The 24,199-nt window shown below is 37.4% G+C and overlaps 1 protein-coding gene across 1 annotated transcript in view; it reads right to left on the minus strand.

The window, feature by feature from the left end:
* The window catches only part of rasa1a (RAS p21 protein activator (GTPase activating protein) 1a), a 63,805-nt gene extending 52,064 nt beyond the window's left edge, over positions 1–11,741 (minus strand). The window contains exon 1 of the mRNA XM_016240857.1: positions 10,776–11,741. Within this exon, the coding sequence (XP_016096343.1) occupies positions 10,776–11,134 (359 nt within the window). The 5' untranslated portion in view covers positions 11,135–11,741. The remainder of the gene's footprint in view (positions 1–10,775) is intronic.
* Positions 11,742–24,199: the final 12,458 nt, after the last annotated feature.

The raw sequence follows: 24,199 nt of genomic DNA on the forward strand, positions 1-24,199 counted from the left end.
GACGCGCGGAGGGTGGCGTTCGAGAGGGCTCCTCGAGCTGAAGGGATTCCCCGAATTTGGTGGAGATCCGCCAGCGCATTCACGAGATAGTGACACCAGTCAACACTTTCCCTTCAGTAAGGAGGTTTCTTGCTCAGGCAGCATTCAAGCGTTGCCTTATTCGACCGTAAGCGCCCTGCGAAGTGGACATCACATGAAATTCCGCCATGATTCCAGTTCCAAGGGAACGTACACGTTACATTCAAAGGGCATTAAAGTGCGCGAGACGTGAATTTATTTTGAATTTATTTACAGAGGTAGGGGAGAGCGGGGCACAAGGTAACACTTTTTGACTTTCTCAGTTTGTGTAAATCCACATGGGGTTCAGAATATATATATTTTTTATCCACAGTAATTTTACCCTTGTCTAGTACAAATATGTCGCTTTGTTTCATGCTTACAGTGTATACGTTTTTCTTTATTTACCCTCAAAAAATGGAAGTTAAGCCAGAATTTAAATTTTACTATGGTAAAATAAATATTCAAACCACATGTGTTACAACTAACCCCCCCGTTACTTTGTGCATCGCACTCCCCTATATTATGTCCCACTTCACACTTCTCTAGTAAGTTTCGTCTGTGTGTGTGAAGACAAATCTGTGAACGAGTGTTCCGAAGTAAAATAAACTTCAACGGAATAAAGTTGAATGGAATTGAATTGAATTAAAGTTGAATAAACTTCAACTTTACTGTTCAGTGCACTGATGTCAGACTCATTTTGGATAGTAAAGTTTGTTAAATTGTTAAATTCCCTTACATATCTCTGTCACCATTATAAGTGTTCGATCACCACATTTGAGTGATCATTGCAAAAAATGTGTTTATGTATATATTCTGTTTATGTATATACTGTATTCTATATACAGTATAGTACCTGTCAATTTTTTGGACACACGAATGGGAAAGTGTCCAAACTTTTGACTGGTACTGTACTATAATATACACAAAGAATATCGTCCGATATATCGGTATCGGCCTTTTTTTTTTTACTCCCTAATATCAGTATCGTCCCAAAAAAACCATATCGGTCGGGCTCTATTTACAACACTTCATCTTGGAGGAAGCGATGGCAGAGCAGGCTTGTTGAGACTTGATTGAGGGGTCGTATTCGCTCTCTCAAGTAGTTTCAACTCATCCATCTCTCTTGATGGGTTTCGACTACCTCAAAAACACCTCTAAAGTTGTCACGTCACCACTCATCAGCATGACAGATTAATGAAGCTGCACACACAGCCTTATGTTAGCAGTGCCCTTCCACTATACTGTCAGCTGTCATGAGCCCATCTCTCATTCTGAGGACAGAGGACACCGCAAATCCTGATGATCTCCATCTGAACACCAGAAAAATAGCATTACTGTTGTGAAAACTTCATGACAGTTTGAAACTGATGAATAATCAACTTTGCCCTCCTCAAATGGTTTAAAACATTTATAATGAAGAAAAACATCACTAATTAATCAACTCTTAGCACAAGCACTATGTAACCACGCTCAACTACAAATTTGTGCATTTAACATCTGTCCACCTGAGACAATAACTCAAGTCATTTGAAATAAAAGACACTGAGTGTAGTAGTATTTAGTCACTAAACGCATAGTTTATACTACAGAAACTAGAACATATATATATATATATACACATACATAAATAAAATATACAAAATATATGTAAAATAATATATCAAATATATACAAATTATAGAATAAAATATATTACATTATATTAAAATGCAAGAGAAATATTATGGCCAAAAAATAAATCTCCAGCGAGAATTAGGGCTGGGTTAGCTGAGGACTAAGCTTAAGTCATTTGAAATAAAAGACACTGAGTGTAGTAGTATTTAGTCACTAAACGCATAGTTTATACTACAGAAACTAGAACATATATATATATATATATATATATACACATACATAAATAAAATATACAAAATATATGTAAAATAATATATCAAATATATACAAATTATAGAATAAAATATATTACATTATATTAAAATGCAAGAGAAATATTATGGCCAAAAAATAAATCTCCAGCGAGAATTAGGGCTGGGTTAGCTGAGGACTAAGCTTAAAAAAATCCATAATTTTTTAGGCAGTATAAAATATATATATAACAATATTAATGCATTTGATCAAATTAGTTTAAGGTTTTTTGTTGTTTTTTTTCAATCAAAGGAATAGATTCGATACCGAATTATTTTTCATTTGCAAACACCAGTATTACAAAACACAGTAAATAAATAGCAATACATTTAACTATATATAATTTTACACAATATCTATCCATCTATCTATCTATCTATCTATCTATCTATCTATCCGCAGTAATGATGAAACTGAGCATTTGGATAATTGTTTTTAAGTGATTCATAAAAATGGATTGAAAGTTCCAACTTTAAAGCAATATTTGCTGCTTATTTTAAATCACAGATGATATTAAAACATTTGTCTTAATGCACATTCATTGTCAATATATGATGTGCAATAAATCAGCCAGCTCTGGTCAGAACTGTGCTTATCAATAAAAAAATAAAAAACAAGTGTTTATTTATTATCAATAAATAGTTCTTCCCTCCATATTCTGTGAGTCTGTCCCACTTCTTCGTGTCCCACTTACGCGGAATTCATCCTCTGCTGCATCCTGGGTTCTCGGGCTCACTCTCACGCACTCACAAAGTAATCCCGCTCAGCTGTTTAGTCGCCGGGGTCTGTCTCCTCTGTCTCACAAGACAAACCTCCCATTTGGTCGTCGCCATGTCCCAGAGAACCTGCTGTTTGAGTGCCCTCACCACACAGCTCTTTAAGTCAGTGAGCAGAAACTCGAGTGGAGGTGGGGCTGGCACAATCTTAGCTGATGTCCAAAAGTGAAATAATCCGAGCTGGTTATCACTCCATTGAGGGAACGATTTAACTAAGAGATGCTGGAGGATGAAGAATTGCCTTGTCTGCCTTTGATGTCCTTCCTCTGTGAAGGTAGTCGCTCAAATAATTCAAAGTATGAAACGGCTCAGTAAAAGAGAGCGGGCAGGGCAGGAAGGGAGGGGACAAATGGGATGCGAGATGCTAAAAGCAGTGGGAGGACACAACTTGACCACCCTTGTGTTTTTCGCTGCGTGTGTAAATAATGGTAGTTTTTTCAATTTTGGATAAACTTTTCGGCATCCCACACCCTTCAAATTCAAACTTGAGCTTTCCTTTTAATGCCAACATAAAAATATTACACTCTGTAAATGAGCAAACTCAGCAGGTCAGAACAGCTTCCTCAACAACTAACCATTATATAAAGTGCCTGGACTAGCTATGCAATTTTTCAGAAGTTTCCACACTGGAAAAAAGGTGGAGATGTGCTGGGTCTGGGAGCAGCTGCCAAACAGCTTTGTTTTTATCTTCACACATGATGGAGTGTCACAGCTTGTTAGAGTCAGCACACGGGACTGTCCTCCAGCACACAGATGGATGACTAAAGAGCCCATGTTTAGCGAGCAGTTACTGTGCAGCGGGAGCCGAAACCGGGTCAAGCAAAGGATGGATAATACATCCTCAAGACCTGCACGCTGATCCACGAATCTGCTGCTAGTTGAAAAAGGTCTGTGTCTTTTTCAAATAAACCAAAGTCACTGCTAAGTGAAAGATGTTAAACTTGAGATTGTTCCTAAAAGTTATTTAATTTGGCTATCTGCAAACTCCTATCATCTCCTAGAAATTAAAATCCATTTATCATCAGCTTTTTAGCATTAGTGACTAAATTTAAATCGGAATACTTTACACTGTGATTTTAAATCTTATAAACTCTTATTTTAAACAATAGCTCTGCTCTACCTAATAAGAAGAAGAAAACCGTTTGAGGAAAACATTATCCATATAGTGAATTTCAATGGGACCCAACGTGTTGAAGGTCCAAATTGCAGTTTTAATGCAGCTACATAAGACCCTTATTCCTTGGCTGTGATCATGTAGAGCACTTTGAAGCTGCACTGAAACTGCAATGTGGACCTTTAACCCGTTGGGTCCCATTGAAGTCCACTATATTATGGAGAAAAATTCAGGAATGTTTGCCTCAAAAACGTTAATTTCTTTTCGACTGAAGAAAGAAAGATATGAATATCTTGGATGATATGGGGGGTGAATAAATTATCAGGATTTTTTTTTTTTTATTCTGGAAGTGAACTAATCCTTTAAGTAACAATTATGTTAAATTTCTTCAATTCAAAGGCACCACCACAAATATCCTTTGCAGAAATGACAATCACAGACTGTATTGAGTTTTGGGCTGTATTGAGTTCATTCAATCCAAATGAATCACGCAGGAGAATTGTTGATTATAATTATAATTTAGAGTATTTTTGTTAATTAAAAACAGATATTTTACCTCAAATTTGTTTATGCTATTAAAATGTTCAAACTAACATTCAAGTATTGCTTTGTTCATTTTGCATTGCCGTCACTGATATAAATAGTTTCTGTTGCTCTTAGTTTGTCATACAGAGTATGAAGCATAATTATCCTTGTGTGCCAAAAATCTCAATTTCCAAAAATTGTCTGATTATTCAGCTTTTGAAATATATTGCTAATATGCATGCAATCTCATGAACATATGACATTAAATATACAGTATATATATATATATATATATATATATATATATATATATTTATTTGTCTTTAGACAATCCATAAAAGAGCTGAGCTTTTACAGCATTAGACCTTTTACAGTATAATGGGGGAAAACATCATAACAGCTTAGCATACATGACCTACGTTCTTATCAAGAGAAATCAATAGATGTCCATAAACAGCCAAGGAATGATCTGAAACGTGCAATGCTTGAATAAATCCTGGTGCTCATATGTTTTAAAGCATGCAATAAGGAGGTGGTTAAAAGTAAATGCAGAGGACTTAAAGGAACATTTTCCAACTCCCCTAGAGTTAAACAGTTGAGTTTTACCGTTTTCGAATCCATTCAGCCCATCTCCGGGTCTGGCGGTAGCACTTTTAGCTGTAGCTTAGTAGGCTTGGCACAATAGACGGTGCTAACGGTTATACTGGTGTTAAGCCGCAACACCGGTTACGTCACTTTCCCAGCGCGGCACCGACCCCCACCATCGTTTAGATTTTTTTTATAGTAATAAAAATCATTTAGTTCAGTAAAAGAACAGACACTACAATTAAAAACTGAACGCGGCTGCTCAATGCAGTGTGCCAAACGACAGTCGTATCACAGATCAGATTTCATTTATCCAGTGAGGAGAGTGAGTCGAGCTGACTGACAAGAAGAGTGAGGTGAGACAGGCAAGACGATGGTGGATGATTTCATTTCGAAACGAAATGCAAAAGCGCCTGTTTGGCAATATTTTGGATTTTGAAAAGCCTGTTGACTTTTGCCGTTTATCTAAGGTGATTTTGGAAGATTTTTTTTAAACATCCGTTTCTTATTTAATTGTTCCACAGTGTTTGCTGATTTTTACTTTATTTAAACTTTGTATAATTTATTTATTTTATATGACATCAAGGTGTATGCCGTGCCTCCAAGCTTTCTTATTCGTTTTGCTAATAAACGTTCGTTCTTATTTATTTGGTTACATATTATACATGTTTACTTATTTACAGTTTTGTATACCTATTTAAACTTTATGTAAGTTATTTTATATTAGGCATAGCCTTCCCTATAGCATGGTGTATTTTTATTCGTTTTGTTAATAAAAGTTCTATGTTTTATATATAGGCTAAAGTGAGTTTGACGTTGTATTTTGCTGTTACATTCAAGCAATTGACGCCGAATTGCCGCTAATTCGAAAGTAAGTGAAAGTAAAATGCGCACTGCGCTTTTAAGCTATTTAAAAGCGAGGAAAAGAGGGAAAATTCAAACGAACAATTGCTTTATGCCGAATTGCCGCTATTTGAAAGTGAAAGTAAAATGCTCACGCAGCTTTTACAAGCTATTTAAAAGCGAAGGAAAGCAAGGAAAAGAGGGAACGCCCCCGCCCCCACGGTGATACCGGTATTACCGGTGTTGTCACATGTCGATTAACCTGTGGGAAAATTTCCTCACCGTCACAACCCTATAGCTTAGCATAGATCATTGAATCTGATTAGAGCGTCAGCATCTCGCTCAAAAATTACCAAAGAGTTTCTATAATTTTTAAAACTTGACTCTTCTGTAGTTCATCATATACTAAGACCGACGGAAAATGAAAAGTTGCGATTTTCTAGGCCGATGTGGCTATAGGAACTATACTCTCATTCCGGCGTAAAAATCAAGGTACTTTGCTGCCTTACCATGGGTGCAGCAGGCACAATGATATTACGCAGTGCCTATAATAGGCTAACTTCCGTCAACATAACCAACGTGACCACCTGCTTGCACAGGGAGCGTGCTGGGGACTATTTTCAGGCACTGCGTAATATCATTGCATTCAATTATCTATTCTAAGCTACAGCTAAAAGTGTTACCGCCAGACCCGGAGATCGGCTGAATGGATTCGAAAACGGTAAAACTCAACTGTTTAACTCTAGGGGAGTTGGAAAATGAGCCTATTTTCAAAAATAGTGTAGTGTTCCTTTAAGACCAGTTTAGAAATGGTTAAAAACAATCCTTGTCAAATAAAACTGCTGCTTTAACTAAACACAAGGTCATGAATGCAGTCAAAAACAATGAATTGTTGAACAATTGCTTATCTAGCAGACACAATGTGCACTGCTGTTGATCTCCAAATCAAACTCTCCCACTTTTTCCAGCTCTTGAGGCAAACCGTTTATGACTCCAAATCCTTTCTAATCTTTGTGGAAACAAAATCAACCTGCTCGTTTCTCCACAGTGCTGTTTGTTTGCATTCAAGGCCCGGTGCTACAACGAAGAATTGCCCCGCTCTTCACAGGCTCTCTTTTTTGTCTTTGTTAAACAGTAGAAAGCATCTGTGAAATATTTATTCCACTGCTGGCATCATTGTTTATGAATGAAGTGCGCAGCACAGAGGTGTGAACGGTCGTGGTTGTCTTCTGTGCGTGACTAAAGCACTGACTTTAGTCACACATTCTGACATGCAGGACTGCATCCAACTCGGAGAATGTGTACCACACTGCACTGCCATTCAACCTACTTCTTTGAGAAAACACTGAAACAACTGCCTCAGTTTAAAAGAAAATTGAAAGTGGATCTGGAAATGATGAAATCAAGAGAATATGCATGCAGCTATACAAGTTGGTTATACAAGTTATGTGCTGTCTGCACAAAAAGAGTCTTTTTTGACATCCTGGTGTCAAAATATACACCAAAAATAAAACAAGCCTGCAAGTTGTTAGTCACCTACATCGCATGTGCTTCCTTTTCACTGCAAAGGTGTTGCATATTTTAGACGTGCACTGAGCCATAAGCCAACACAGGCTTCTATTATGTCACAGCCTAAGCCATTTTGAGCAGATAAGGGCTGAAATGTGAATTACATCTCATTGTGGTGCAAATTCAGCAATCGTTGAGTGTATACAGTAATATAAGCTTATGGAGCACCTCTGGTTCAGAATCGGTGCATCAGAAAACAACACTGGCCACTGTGCCCAGCCTTATAGGCAGTCGAGTCTGTCAGAGTCAATCATCTGGAAGCTTTCGTCATAATTGGGTCACCAGTCTACGGCAAGTGTATCTCAAGAGCTAACAACTGTGTGCAGCAGAGTGGTAGTGCACGATTCACAAGGCAAACTTATAAAATCACTGTAGTATCTCTTCTGTGATCTTGTTTTTTCCCCCTTTTGCACTGTGCAGCACTAAAAAAAAAACATCTGATAAAGCCATGTATGATACTGAAAGTCAAAATAAATCACCCCCATGCTTTCTGTGACAACTTTGAGCACTTTCAAAGAAACCACTGCCAACCAACAGGAAATGATATCCGAATTATCATTGCGAAATACCTTGATTCACAATTTTTGCTTTAAAGTTGGAGTAAGAGCTGCTGTCAAATCATAGGCAGGTCTCTTATTAAAGTAATCATGCTTTGGTTTCATCAAGTATTTACTGTAAAATATTGAAAACTGATGATAGTGTTTGTGTTTTTGAGGAGCTGAAACAATGGTGCACAATTTAAAACTAATGGAAAACTGAAAAGGCTACTTAACACTGGCTAAGTGTAAGTTACTTTACAATATACAGTAAAACAGAAGTTACATAATTTTCAAGTATTTTAAAATTATGTTTTACTGTAAAATATTGAAACGCTGATATTAGTTTTGATTACCTTAGTTTAAGGATGAGCTGAAAAAACTGGGCGCAATATAAAACTCCAGGCCTGATTATCAACCTACTCTTGAGCAACCAAAGATATGACAGAGCCACAATAAATTACACACTATCGTTTAGCTTATCGTGATATAGACTATGCCACCACCCTGACATTCTTCATTAGATTCAGCCACTGATCTTGTCACCAATATGATATTGGATGACACAGAAAGCAGTCACAATTATTTAACTGTGGTTTCACAATGTGTGCAGAAGGAAGGTCTAGATACACCAAAGACATTCAAAACACCATATTATTGCAATGCATAGGTCAAAACTATAATTCACAACAACAAAAACACACAGTGGCAGAATAAAGTGGATTTTTTTTTTACATGAGACTATATATCTGATAAAAGAAAGTGGTAAATTATATGGTTAACCCATAACTAAATGGCACAAATTCAGAATACATAACCTCGCATTCTGCAATATGAGGAAGTATATCATATGAAAGTCACAAAGTGACTTGACAAGTGTGTCTGTTAAATTTAAATATATGCATACAAATAGTTACATTTGCTACTTATGAACGCTTGATAACGGTCTGTATCAAAACTTAGCTGTCGGTTTACTGTCGAATAATGTAAGAGAAATGTAAAAATGCTACAGTAAAAACCTAGTTAACTGCAAGTATTTTAAAATATACAGTAAAAAGAGTAAAATATTTTACAATTAGAAACGTTATGTTTACAGTAAAAAATTTAATAATTGTAATATGAATTATGCACGATTGTTACACAACATTTTTAACAAGAAATAGTTCTAAAACACTGATTCACTGCATGAATTATTTTGTTATCAGTTATATATACTGGATTGATTCATGAATCATTAAATGCTAATTTAAAAAAGGGTTAGTTCACCCAAAAACGAAAATTAGGCTGCGTTTTACTCACCCCCGAGGCATCCTAGGTGTATATGACTTTCTTCTTTCAGACAAATCCAGTCGGAGTTATATTAAAATTGTCTTTGATCTTTCAAGCTGTTTAATGCCACTTAGCGGGTGTTGCATTGCTTCAGTCCAAAAGAAGTTAAATAAAAATCACCCATCCATAAAAAAAAGTGTCTCACACGGCTCCGGGGGGTGAACAAAGGCCTTCTGTAGCGAATCGATGCGTTTTTGTAAGAAAAATATCCATATTCAAAATGTAATAATCACTTGAATCTAGCCTGCGCTCACTGTTGTAAACAGAAGCAGTTCCGGGGGAATGACGTTTGGAGGTCGGCTTTGCACATGCGCCGCTCAGAAGTGACGCACGCGGAAACGCAGGGGAGAGATCAAAACAAAACACCAGTCCCTTATTAGAAGTACAAAACGAGGATTTGTAAAGAAGAATGTCAGAGGATTTCGATATAAGCCAAGAGGAGACTGGTTTTCCTTTGCTAAAGTAAGGAAACTTTGCTTCCTTTGCTCCTGTTAACAAACGTTGGCTTTCACGAGACTCACCGGCGCATGCGCAGCTCTGACCTCATACCTCATCCTCCCGGAACTGCTTCTGTGTACAACTGTTGGCGCAAGCTAGATTAAAGTGATTATTACATTTTGAATATGGATATTTTTCTTACAAAAACGCATCGATTCGCTACAGAAGGCCTTTGTTCACCCCCCGGAGCCGTGTGAGACACTTTTTTTATGGATGGGCGCTTTTTATTTAAGTTATTTTGGACTGAAGCAATGCAACACCCGCTGAGTGGCATTAAACAGCTTGAAATATCAAAGACAATTTTTAATATAACTCTTTCGTCTGAATGAATAAAGTCATATACACCTAGGATGCCTCGGGGGTGAGTAAAACGCAGCCTAATTTTCGTTTTTGGGTGAACTAACCCTTTTTTAAATGAGCATTTAATGAGTCATGAATCAATCCAGTATATATAACTGATAACAAAATAAAAAATGCTGTGAATCAGTGTTTTAGAACTATTTCTTGTTAAAAATATTTTAAAGAATTTTGTGTATTTTGAGTTTCAAAAGAAGAAAGTCATATACACCTAGGATGCCTCGGGGGTGAGTAAAGCGCAGCCTAATTTTCATTTTTGGGTGAACTAACCTTTTAATGCTTATACTAGCATCATGTTAATGGTGTTTTGTCTGAGATAGTAAACGTGCATTTATATCAATATTAGCTACATTATTGAGACTATCAATAGCTAATATACTATTACTACACATACGAATCTAGGCGTATAGAGTTGTCATCTTTCTCTTAATGCTTGCAACTTAGCACTGTATTTTACCTCATTTTTTTCCACACTAAATGGCTAGTGACCACAGCTGCCAGTTAACAACAACAACAACAAAAAAGGTAATCAACCCTATGGAAGTAGATAGCTAACTACTTTTTGACACACAACCATTAAGATGATCACAACACGGCTGCAACCATCCCATGTCAGAAGTGCTTTCCCATCATGAATTACTAACATAAAAGACACATGTGTGCGAGATGAATCCTTACTGGTTGGTGGGCGGCGCTGAAAGGGTGAAAACAACCTCCTCTTCCTCATATTCTGGCCCATCCTGCTGATCACTTTCATCCACGCTCCCCTGCGCCCCGATTCCAGACGGCGGAGGGGGCGGCGGTAAAGGTGGCAAGACCGTGGGCCCGTCGGTGGGCGACATCCGGCTGCTGCCCGGCCCATCCGAGGAGGGCGACTCGCACCCGGCAGCAGCGGCTCTCCCCGTGAGATCCTCTCCTCCAGAGCTGGGGTAGATCATCATGTCAGGATCCGTCAGCCGTGCTCGCGAGGGTTTGCTGTAGAGAGGAAAGTGGGTCGAGTCGGGGCCTCTGCTGCCGTCCTCGCCCCTGTCCTCCATGCAGAAATCAAGAAGACAGCCTGAGCTTCTTCTCCGAGTCTGTGAAAGCTTCTTCTGCTTCCAGTCTTTTAAAGCGACGGGAGAAAGTTTCCTGGAGAAGAGAGAAGAGCACACACTCACTCACACACTCAGCTCAGCGGCTAACACATGAGTTTAAGTCTTCATTGTTTCCCGAGTTTCACAAAGAGAAGAGGGGCTTTTCTGAAATAGTGCAGGGTAAATGTCCGAGTTGAGGAGAGGACGGTGTACCGAGGCCCTGGTTCGGTCTGGTGTCAGTTGTGGGCTTTTTATCGTCAGTTTCTCGGGGTTGTTATTTTGTTTGCAGTGAGTTCAGAAAACGCGCCGATCTGCTACTTTGGACGCTTCGCAGGTGATCGCGGACGTCCGACGCGCTTCTCCTCACTAGATTCCGCTCAAAGAGTGCGTTAAAGTGTTTTCTTCAGTCGTAAATGGTCTTTTCATCTCGAGATTGCTGGACTGGTGGAACATTTGCCACAGCTGCTCCCAGTCCCACTCCTCTCCCTGCGCGTCCTCGCTCATACACAGACCAGGCCAGCAGATCACCGAACCGACGCGTTCACATCAGTGAGCTCGACAATCGACGCAGGGCAGTCTAAAAGAGAAGGAATGAAAGTACTTCGTTTCCTATTGTGTAGCCTACATTAATAGCTTGGTCTTTCAACCCACGCTAATATAGACTCTATATATAGGCGCGTTTGTGCTATTAAACTAGTTGTTTTGTGAAATCATACTGCAGCTGAGTCATGGTTTCTGCACTATATAGCTGTGTGTGCTTTTTTTAAGTCACTGTAAATATTGATATGACATTTTTGGTCCCTGACTGTCATACACAAATTATTTATGTTCTTACATCAACAGACATTTTCAGATTGATTGTTCCCGTAGCACCTTGATAGATAAATAAAGAGAGAAAAACACTTGACCAATGAGGAAAGAAATACGATTTAGAATCTATCTTTATATTAATTTATCTAAGCGTGAATGAAATAAAGTTTTTTTTTAATATACATTTTTTATCTGTTTAAGTAGTCTTCTAGCCAACTGGTTATGGACAAATTAAAGGGGTCATATGATGCCATTTCAATTTTTCCTTTCTCTTTGGAGTGTTACAAGCTCTTGGTGCATAAAGAAGATCTGTAAAGTTGCAAAGACTAAAGTCTCAAATCCAAAGAGATATTCTTTATAAAAGTTAAGAGTCAACCACTCCTACCTAAAACGGCTCGTTCTAACACCCCCTCCACATGTCTACGTCACGATGTGGGAAGATTTGCACGAAACACACAGTGTCTTCACGACATTGCTTTGTTTGGAATTATTTTTGTTGGCAAAAACAGGCAATATGGCGTCTAAAACATAAATCTCTTAATAAAACATCTAGTTTATTGCACTGTTGTAAAAAAGCAATATTACATTTGTATATGGTAATTTTTAGAGAAAAAAAGGCACTCTTCCATTCCAGCTTGATTAACTAGATGAAGTGGTATAAATATACACATTTTCTGCCCCCATGTCTTGAATTTGTGATCATTCTGAATGTATTTTAATAGACTGAATCATGCAGTGAAAGAGCGCACTCTAAATGCGCACGCGCACTAGACTTCACGTAATGCGTGCACTCTGTAGGTGTTTTGAATGTTTTTTTTTGCGTTGTGAGAATATTGAGCAAAATAGCTCACTTATCATGGTGTTACTTAACTATATCATGTTATGAATAAACTAAACATTGTGAATTTTTACATCAGTGTGTTTCTTCTGAGTTTATGTGTGCTGTTACGCTCATTTATTCTGAAGTCTCGAGACAAACAGAGTGAGCCTCAGCGCAAGCTTGTATTCTGTATTCTGCTAATTTACTGCAATTCTCTCTGATGACACAGTAATTTACCGCGGGGAAGAAAACATCTTCGGTCTGTCCAATGATTGTAAAGTCATTAGGTCCGTCAGACTGAAGATATTTTAGCGGTAATGTGAGACCCATCGAATCAAGACATTTTAAGACTTTTTAAGGCCTTATATTAGGAAAACGTTATTTAAGACATTTTAAGACTTTTTAAGGACCCGCGGACACCCTGTTTTAAGTTAAGTTTGAATAGTTAAATTGACAACAAATATTTTTCATTTCATTTTTAAGTGTCAGTAGACCTCCATAACTCAGCTGGTGTTTATGTAGGCTACCTTAAAAGTTGAGACCATATTTCATAGCTGTGCTTGAGAGGAGGCAGAGATGTTGCTGTATGTAATCAGGCAATAATCTGATGTAGCCATGGGAACTTAAGGCTTGCAGATGCATCTGTTTTCACTGTTCATCTACAGTCAAAACATATCTGCCTCCAGTGCTGAGGACACTATATAAAGCTCACTGACATTTCTCGAATGTCAAAGTGGGCGACCAAACACTTGCCTCTGTGTCCATCCCTCTATATTTTCATATATGAAATCATTTGCACCTACAAGCACATTTATGCTCTTGCAAATTGGATTTTAAAACATCAGTATTAACAGGAAAGTGGACCAATTTGAGAATACAACTTATTAAATAATATCCCTTTTTTGTTCATTTTGTTAATTTACTTTAGAAAAAAAATATTTTTTTGCTCTCTCTCTCTCTCTCAGTTTAATTGTTCATTTTATATTTATATAACTTATATTTCAATGTTACAAACTGATTCTTAAATAGCAGTATATGGACACTATGCCATTCCAAAATTTGGGGTCTGCAAGATTTTATTTATTTATTTATTTTTAAAGATTTTTTTTTGAGTCTGCACCAAAGCTGCCATTATATGATCAAAACAGTAATACATTTTTCTAGAATTTTTAAAGAGATTATACAGATGAATTCAGAATTTCAGTGCATCCTAATTATTATCAGTTCTTAGAAGATTTTTATTGGATCCCATTAGGACCCTTTAAGATTATTTCTAAAATATAATAAAACTAGTAATAAAAAAGAAATGTAAATTTTTCTATGCAGTCCCCCCTCTAGGCAGTCAGAACACTGTAACATACTGTCAGGAAACAGTGCAAGATAATAACCCTCTCCTATACATTCTGTAATAATTCATTCCTTTGTGCTCAAAGTAGGAGTGAGGCTGTGTTTTCTCAGTGGTGTGATTGGGCCACACTGCAGGAAGCCAGCTTGTGTTTTGTGGATGATTTGTAGGGAAGAGGGATGGCTCTTGGTCCTGCTGCACAGGCTGCTGCTGCCATGGCGTCTGCCAGACCCACGGTAATGAGACTCAAAGCAGGATGCAGCTAATCGTCCATCTTATAGCGTTAGCCAAGTGGAGGAGCACGAGCACCTGCTGATGACTGCTAGCCCCTCACTTTGTCATTACGGACATCTTTCTAAGTGTGGCACTGCTGAAGCCTCTTAAGGAGGTATAGGACAATGTGAGATGGATGCAAGAATCCTGAGAGAGCAGATCATTGGGACTTATTGCAACCCATTTGTTATCCAACGTCTGCATACCAGCAAGAAACAGTGAACCAGTAAGGTCATTGTGGGTTCCCCAAAGAACCTTTCAGTTCTTAGTGTGAAGAACATTTTAATAACCTAAAGAATCACCATATAAAAGCTTTAGTGCAACTGAAAGGTTCTGTGGATGTTAAAGTCCCCATGAAATCAAAATGTAAGTTTTTTGGGTTAGTATCAATATGCTAGTATTTTCTTCCACACAAACAGTCTTCAAATCTCGAAAGTTCTGTGGGCCTCTTCTATAAACTCTGATCTTTAGTTCTTATTTTCTATTGGATTCAAGTCAGGTGATTGTCTGGGCCATTCTAGCAGCTTTATTTTCTTTCACTGAAACCAACTGAGAGTTTCCTTGGCTGAGAAATGTCCACTCGTTTCATTTTCATCATCCTGGTACTGTAGATGTTGGGACTGAATCAGCAAATATTAATTTCCACTGACTACACTCTTTAAAATAAAGGTTCTTCGCGATGCCATAGAAGAACCTTTTTGTCTAAATGGTTCCATAAAGAACCTTTAACATCTGAAGAACCTTTCTGTTTCACAAAAGGTTCATTGGGGCGAAAGAAGGTTCTTCAGATTACAAAAAGGTAAGAAAAAGATGGTTCTTTAAAGAACCTTTGACTGAATGGTTCTTTGTGGAACCAAAAATGGTTCTTCTATGGCATCGCTTGAAGAACCTTTTGAAGCACCTTTATTTTTAAGAGTGTAGGGGCAGGATTGCCTTCTAATTACTGATAGATTTCAGCTGGTGTCTTGGCTTTCCAAGCCTTTTTGCCCCTCCCTTTCTTCATGTGTTCAATACTTTTTCCCTGTGTCATTCCATTTTATTACACATAACTTAATTTCTGAGCTTATTTGTTTTGTTTTCTTTGTATGTATGGATTACTTGGGTTGTTACCGACATCTGGTGAAAATTTCAAGTCAACAGCATTTTTAGAAATATATTTACTGAGAAAAATGGTGACCTGTTCAATACTTATTTTACCCGCTGTATGTTCTATACTCTGTGCTTTTATAGATAAATTGAATAAAGCTTTTAACAAAATCCAACATGAACTTTCCACCCAAACATATAAAATCACTACAGTTAGGTCAAAATATCGGCGAATCATTCTCTACATTAATATAAAACTTTAAACAGCCTTAGTGTTATAAAACGTCAAGGTCAGGAAGTGTCTGTAGGGAATTTTAGCATTATCACTATCTTCTTGAGAGCCTTGAAGACAAAAAATGTCCAAAAGCAGTCAGTGCTCTAAAAAATAAATGATGTGAATTTTATATTTATAAAATGAGGGAAATCCATGAATGTTTAAGCAGTCTTCTAGCCAACTCTGGAGTGCACTGGAGGATATGAGTGCTTTCATACACGTAGATGAAACATTCTGGTTATGGACAAATTAAGGTCAACTCATGGACAGTGAAGTCTCGTCATTATCCTGCAGATCTGTTTTGATGTATGTCAGCATGATTTTAAGACCACGATCAGAAGCAGTTTTATATTTTTTCTAGCTAACAAAAGCATGTTCTAAGAATGTTTTGTTAACATTCCCATAAATTTGTGAAAATGTTATTTCTGAATGTTCTCTTAAGGTCCAGTTTTTTTAAACACTTTTTAAAAATATTATTTTGAATGCTCTCTGAAAATTTTGAAACAAGTAATAGTAATATTCAAAAAATGTCAGACAAAGACCTAACTAAAACATAAAAAAAACCATTCTGAATGATGTATAAATAATGTTTTGAGATTGTTCCAAATTAAATCAACTGCTTGCCATAAATACAGCACCAGTAACACTATAGTTTGTCTTCCATGTTTTTTATTTTTTTATTTTTTTTAACTGGACTTCTGAAACCACAGTCCCTCTCTTCGTATGCCTCAGTAGTCCCATTCTTGTCTTGAATCGCATGTGCTACAAAATATGTTAACTATCAACACCACACTTATCTGAGTTCCCCTGAGGGACTGAGAGAAGCAAACAGGCACACATCCATGATGCTTTGCTGCTGGGACACCGCAGGCTGCACATAGCATGGTGCAGAGCCGATCCTCCCTATATACGCAAAATACGCAAGCTGCGTAGGGCCCCTGAAACACCAGGGGGCCCCCTTGCTTTCAAAGATGATTTAATTTTAGTTTCGTTTTTGAATTTGGCCAGCGGTTATGAAAACATGAATGATAATTTCTTTTAATGCGGTGCGCTGTCGCCCTTTCTACGTAAAAATCAGTCAAATCATGTAATGTAAATGTCGTACAGTCTTGCTCGAGACTAAAAAAACGAGTTAAAAGCGTACTGAGCCACGGAAGAGACACTGTTTCTCAAGCGCTTTCCGCGAGCAAGATTCGAGATGGAGTGAAACAGACAAATGCGTTTCATTGATTCGTTCATAACCACTCATACCCCACTCCACCGCCCCCTCTTTGCGTAGGGCCCCCAGAAGACTAGGATCGGCACTGGCATGGTGTACTTCTTGTATATTGTTTTGCGATTCGATTTTTGGTCGCTGTTGCAATGGCTTCATGAAATATTTACAACGCACACAGAGAGCTCTCTAAATCAAGGCTGTACAATAACATGACCAATGTAAAAAAAAAAAACTGTAAAAGCAAGAACATTGATCTCTAAAATGAAGTATAATAAAATTACATGATCCAATTGACTTGAAAGACAGTGTATCATTCTGATTAATTACAACAGTGATGTTTCACTCTAAACATAAAAAACATCTTATTTGTTTCTGAGAAGAAAAAAGAATGAAGTAGAACAAGATATGTGTGGTAATCTAATTTATTGCCATATTGAGCACATGATATGTCTAATTTACATGGTGTTCAAGAATCATTACACCAAATACAGCTTTGTCACACTAAATGACGTGTGTAAGCATGGCTGATTGGGCTATTCTGGGAGAAATCATTTTTAAAGAGTGACAGTAATTCAGAGGTGTGGAAAAAATGAGAGCCACATGCTGCAGCACTATTAATTAAACAATATACTGTGAATTATTTTGTTTAAGAACCCTGCATGCTGTTTGTTGGTAGCAATCACTTTTCCCAGCCCTGTTTGTGTCTTGTTGCAGTGTAATTCAATTTCTTGTGTGCAATCAATGTCTATAACTATAACAAAAGCCTTACACGCATAGCCTACTCTTGCACACACACACACACACACACACACTTAAGGAGTTTTGTCACTTTGAGAAATGTGTTTTATAGCACTGCGCCTACAGCAGAGCAGCTTTAATGTAATTTACAGATGATTTTATCCCAGCGTTGCACAAGCAGCTCACCTCTTCTGGCGGCCAGGGTAAGACTGAAAAGAACATTCGGTGAGCCAGCATTAAGTCATTGTCTCTGGGAACCGTTTCCTCTTAAACTTTACTAGGCTGAAATATCAGTAACTAGACAGACTGAAAGGCTCTCGGACGGCAGGCTTCTGGAAAATAATGCCAACTAGATTATATCATCAGGGCATGAGAGCTCTACAGTCAGCATCAATTCAAAATGGAATATTTATTTATTTACTTTCCTAATACACATTACTGGTCCCATTGTGCATGATTACCTCAAGTAAAAACATATATGGCTTTGTTTTTCTTTTATTAAAATGCTCGCCTCGGTACTGTAGGCTATATAAAACCCACTTTTCATGATCCTTGGAACTGAAATAGGCCTACATCAGATTATGAAAATAAAATTGGTTGTGAACTGGTTTCACGTTGACTTAAACACTACAATCTTAAAAGCACACATTTTTGATTTAATATTTACATAAAACAATTGTTGCAGTACTTTTTTCAGTTAATATGTTAATATGAATTAGTCAGAGGTTAGCATCAGTAAAAACTAATTTATTATTCTTGCTCATAGATAATCTATTGGAGTTAATAAATTAATATAAGAGCACAACAGCTTAAACTCTCGTTATAGACTCAATAGAGAATAAGCACATCATAATCAATTCATGTTTTAATTTCTTCTGAATATGTACATTTTTAAAAACCTGAAAGAAGTCGTCCAGATTGGTTATGAATGATTTTTTTCAACATATGATTTGCATAAACCATATGTCATGTCGAGTTGCAATCCGGGAGCATGTGCATTGATGTTTCAGTCTATCCCAGCCTCAGGCGAGATCCTGTGATATAACATTCTTAATTCCACTGGTGTGCATACAAAGACATAATGAGTGATATAATGAGTTATTAATATCTGCTGCTTGTTAAGATACTTTGGAGCCACCGGGATTGACAATATAGAATCTTAATGAGATTGTGACACGTGCTTAGGGATGCTTAGCTCTACCATCACCATTGTCGCCCTGAACAAGGCACTTATCCAGTGTTGCTTCAGAGATTATGCAGTTAGTCAGATGACAAGCGTTTGTTAAATTAGCCGTAATCAATGTTATCTGCTTATGTAAACAGTGGGGTCCAAACTCTGAGACCACTGTGTCATTTCATTTTAACACACATAACTTAATTTCAGAACTTATTTGTTTTGTTTTATTTGTATGTATGGATTACTTGGGTTGTTACCGACATCTGGTGAAAAGTTCATGCCTACAGCACCTTTAGAAATATATTAACTGGGAAAATGGTGGCGTGTTCAATACTTATTTTACCCGCTGCATCTACTGTTCACACAAACCACATGTTCTGCCTTTTTTACTGTTAAAATACCATTTGCACAAAATATCGGTAAGCCCTGTGATGCCATTCACCTGAAATAACCTTTAAACAGTGCAGTTTTTTCAAGTGCCCAGATGAGGAGTTTATCAGTCCAACATGACAGAATTGATCCAATTTATGAGTGACAGGCTTAAGGGGCCAATCACACAGACCACATTTTTGCTTTTAAAAGTGTGAGATGCCACACAATAGTAACATTTTTAATAGTCTCTGAAAAAGCAGCAAGGGTTTTTCACTGGTTATTTCACTAGTGGCCTTATTCTAGAACCCGGGGCATGAATATTCATTTTCTGTAGCATAAGGAAGTTCAACAATGGTGCATGAAACTCATTAAATTAGTGTGATTTGGGTTTAGTTAGCACATTTATGCATGTCTGCTGACAAGCTTTTAGGTATCACTCAAGCTTTTAGGAAATGGTGGGAAATAGGAAATTCAGTGACATGAGCCTTGCTTTATGTGATATTAACTGAGCTCATCTACTTTTTTTCAACCCCCCAAAACTCATAACCCATCAACCTTGGCCAGTGGCAACATGAAATCCACAATCGGAATTTCTCTCCCATGGTTTTATTCATGAGCTTCTTATGGTTGCTGTCAACTCACATTGAGTCCACAGGAAGGCAGACTGTAAATAATAGAAATTCCTAAGAGACATCTTCTGAACTGGCCTCCTGTTCTCCTCAGTCTGCCTCATAAAGCAAAGTCAAAACTCATTGCTGACCATTCTTAATTTTTAGTGGCATAAGCAGGGGCGCGGGAAGATGTTTTCATTTGGGGGTGCTGTGTGTGTCCATGTTGGGTGAAAGGGGGGCGGGGGGGGTCACCTCATTTGACAACTCCACAAAGCACTACAAGTGCGTCGATATGAACACACGTTTAAGTGGCATACACACTGGGAAATTTGACTGCATATCACATTTTTGAAATGATCTATAGTGGCTGATCAATCTCGGGGGTTGGGCTGGGTCCGCTAGGCTTACTTGTCTCCATGCTCGTGCTGGAGCTGGTTCACTTACGTCGGTGCTCGTGCTGAGGCTGGTGTTGGATGCCGATTTTGGAAAGTTTTTGCTGGGATGGGCATTTAAAAAAATCTGAAATTCGCTTTTGCGCCATTATCTCCTTGTATTAAAGTTAATCTTGTTCGCATTCTGTATAGTTCATGTCTGATACCACGTGCCAGCGTCACGTGTTCATGAGGATTAGGCTAATCATCCCATATAGAAAACATCACAAGTAAAATTAATCATGTTTAAATTACTTTAAATTAAGGTTATACTCTTAAATGAAAGATAAACATGTGTTTATTATAGCCCACTTACAATTTACATTTCAGATATCATTACAAATAAATTATTAAATGCTAAAACTGAATAAATATAAATGATCAAACTTGGCATTGCATTTGCAACCATGTGAAAACAGGGGGTGCTGCAGCCCCCTCAGCACCCCTACTTCCCGCGTCCCTGGGCATGAGTACAACATTTTGTGACATATCTCCTCTTGTACTTAACAAGAGAAGAAATATTTACACTGATATTGCCAACAACTGTAGAAAGATATAGTGATGTATAAAACAGCAGTGAACTAGACTGGTTTATCTTTTGTAAAATCTTCAAAATCACATGATGCTATCACTGGCAATGGTGACTTTTGCAGTCGATCAATCACAGAACTTCTCCAGATGATTCAATAAAGCCACTCGCGAGAGAGCTGGATCAATACACTTCCATCAGATGCTTTGTGGAGTGAGAGGATGCGAATGGTGCATTTAAGTCCTTCCTCACTGAGCCTATGTCGTATTTATAGAGTATGATTGTTACAGTCAGACTATTCTTTCAACACATTCATTTTCACAATATGTGAAACAATATCCTAATCTTCTAAATGCAATGAATAAGAAGAAAATGTAAGAGGTCCTTGTCTCCACAAAATATGGCATCATGATGCTAATGTGTTATCATCTTGTGAATGGTTGCTTACCAGCAAAAAAGAGCCCAGCCCTCAAGTCGCCCTACATCTGACTTTCATTCCTTAATTGTAAGTGGTATTTTTCACCATTTTATTGTCCACCATGTACGAATTTCAATTGCAAGAACCGTAATCTTTAACCCTAGCACTATTGCACACCAGCTTAACAAGTCACACAATTTGCATGATCATGATGCTTGATAGTGAATGTCACTAGTTAGAATTAGTTTTAATAAAGAGTATAACCTTAATCAATTTGATTTATCTATTCAAAAATATCGTGGCGTGTAAGCTTACATTTGTCCATGTCAATGGTGAGAATTTACTGAAAACTGTGGTAAAAGTGTTGTGAATGCACTGTTGATAAACAAACAAACACACAAAAAAATGAAAATAAAAAGTGTATTGCTTCCACTTGGCCCTGCAACATTTCTGTTGTGAACCAAGAGAAAACAGCCATTCACTGCAGACTAGCAGTGTGTTTGTGTGTTCTTTCAAATGGCTGAAAAGTGGGATTGATCAATGAAAAATCACATTTATCATTCTTGTCCCCTCCTGAGGCAAACCGTTTGCCTGAAGAGACATCAATGACAAGGAGCACTTTACTGAGCTTATGTAACTTGTTGTAGCAAGGATTTGAACAAAATCGCTCTGATAACAAAAGGGCAGAACCTGTATTTTGCTGAAGGTGGAATTTACATGTGGACACTAAATAGGACACTCGTCCTCTTCCATTTTTTAGGAGTTAAATAGGCAAAAGGCACATATTAAAACATGTTAAAGACGATAAGTTCCTCTTAAACCACGAGGGACTAAATGTTTACAATGTTTTGGCCTTACATACAATTTATGCCCACATGACTCATCAAAACAACACCTGTTGTAGGTCTCAGCTTTCACATCTCAGAGAAGATGTTGATTTGCCTGCAGACCACAAGGCATGCTTTTGTCCTTACTGGCAATACATGGGCTATTTTTATCTTTACCCTCTTTAAATGTACTGTTTAGCCTCTTCATCGGAATGAGATCTCTGATTATTTAATCTTTGTTGAATGTATAGGTTATGGTCAATATATTTGACAGACCTTATTACTAAATCGGAAGGTTGCTCTTGTTAAGTTATTTTATAAAAATTGTGACTCTGACCTCAAGTCGTGATGATGAATACAAGTGAATTTAAAAAGAAAAACTGTGTGCAGTGTGTACACTGTTATTTACATAAGTGACAAACTCATTATATTCCCGAAATCATACCTGTGAAATTTCAGAACTCTCAACTGTATTTTCAGTTGACCCCAGCTCAGTAAAAATCCTGGGGTGGCACACTAAAATGAACACTGAAAAGAAAGAAAGAAATAAAGAAAGAAAGGATTTGTTTCAGCTGGATCTGTCAGAATGAGATCTCTGATTATTTAATCTTTGTTGAATGTATAGGTTATGGTCAATATATATGACAGACCTTATTACTAAATCGGAAGGTTGCTCTTGTTAAGTTATTTTATAAAAATTGTGACTCTGACCTCAAGTCGTGATGATGAATACAAGTGAATTTAAAAAGAAAAACTGTGTGCAGTGTGTACACTGTTATTTACATAAGTGACAAACTCATTATATTCCCGAAATCATACCTGTGAAATTTCAGAACTCTCAACTGTATTTTCAGTTGACCCCAGCTCAGTAAAAATCCTGGGGTGGCACACTAAAATGAACACTGAAAAGAAAGAAAGAAATAAAGAAAGAAAGGATTTGTTTCAGCTGGATCTATTTCTATTCTAATCCATGAAAATACTTCCTTTTCAACTGAATTTGATAGTCTAATTAAATTATATATTTGGAATAAAATCAGTTATAGATTATATGGTACTACAATATGTTATTACAAATTAACTGAAAAAAAGCGATTTCAGCGATTGAAATTCTGTGCATTAAATATTCTGTGAAACATATCATTTGATTTTTAACCACATTTGACACTTCATATCCTCTATTTCTCAGTAAAAGCTAATATATTTTAGTATGTAGTATTAATCTGAAGTTCTAGTACTGGATAAGTAGTTGTCTGTCACATTACAGTACAATGCACTCATTGTAGTCATTCTCTGTATGTTGCCTCAGGTATAAAGTGCTGCATGGATGATGTATTTTTGTAGGCAAAAATTAGTTTTTTATCACTTCCTGTTGCATCATCCTGTGGGTTTTTTGAATGGGTTTTTAGTTAAATTCCATAAGGTCTTTAATTAAAACAAGCTCAAGATATTTTCATGTTTTATTTTTATGCAACATAAAATGCATCAGTAATACTGATTTTTAAAGCTTTTACTAGTCAGAGACATTAAAAGAGTTGTTGGAAGCTTGGAAGGTTGGTGGTGACCTTAAAGTCAAGTAACCCTTGTGTGCTTTGTTTATGGCCTATGTTTAGCTTTTAACTTCTAATAATTGTATTTAAGCTTCAAAATTAATTTATGAAGATTATCATGATGAACAAAATGTGTAAGAATAAAAAACTTTCATTGGTCACAAAGCTTATTTTCAGCAATAATCCAAATGTCAGTGGAAAAATCCTATTGGGAAACAGGGCGATGCTAATTTTCAGTTGGCCTACAAAAATACATTGTCAATGCAGCGCTCTAGTACTACCTCTAACCATTAGGCAGTCATGGCTTGTAACCTAAAGGTGTTCACGGTGTGTGTGTGTGTGTGTGTGTGTGTGTGTTTGCGCACTTGGATGGGTTAAATACGGAGCACAAATTCTGAGTATACCACAAGTCACATCATGTCCTTTCCTTTCCTTTCCTGTCCTGTCCTGTCCTGTCCTGTCCTGTCCTGTCCTGTCCTGTCCTGTCCTGTCCTGTCCTGTCCTGTCCTTTCATTTCCTGTCCTGTCCAAGGTGCTGCTGATTGGATGGGTTGGG

The sequence above is a fragment of the Sinocyclocheilus grahami genome, unplaced genomic scaffold (assembly GCF_001515645.1).
Source record: "Sinocyclocheilus grahami isolate Dianchi unplaced genomic scaffold, SAMN03320097.WGS_v1.1 scaffold602.1, whole genome shotgun sequence".
NCBI classification, from domain to species: domain Eukaryota; kingdom Metazoa; phylum Chordata; class Actinopteri; order Cypriniformes; family Cyprinidae; genus Sinocyclocheilus; species Sinocyclocheilus grahami.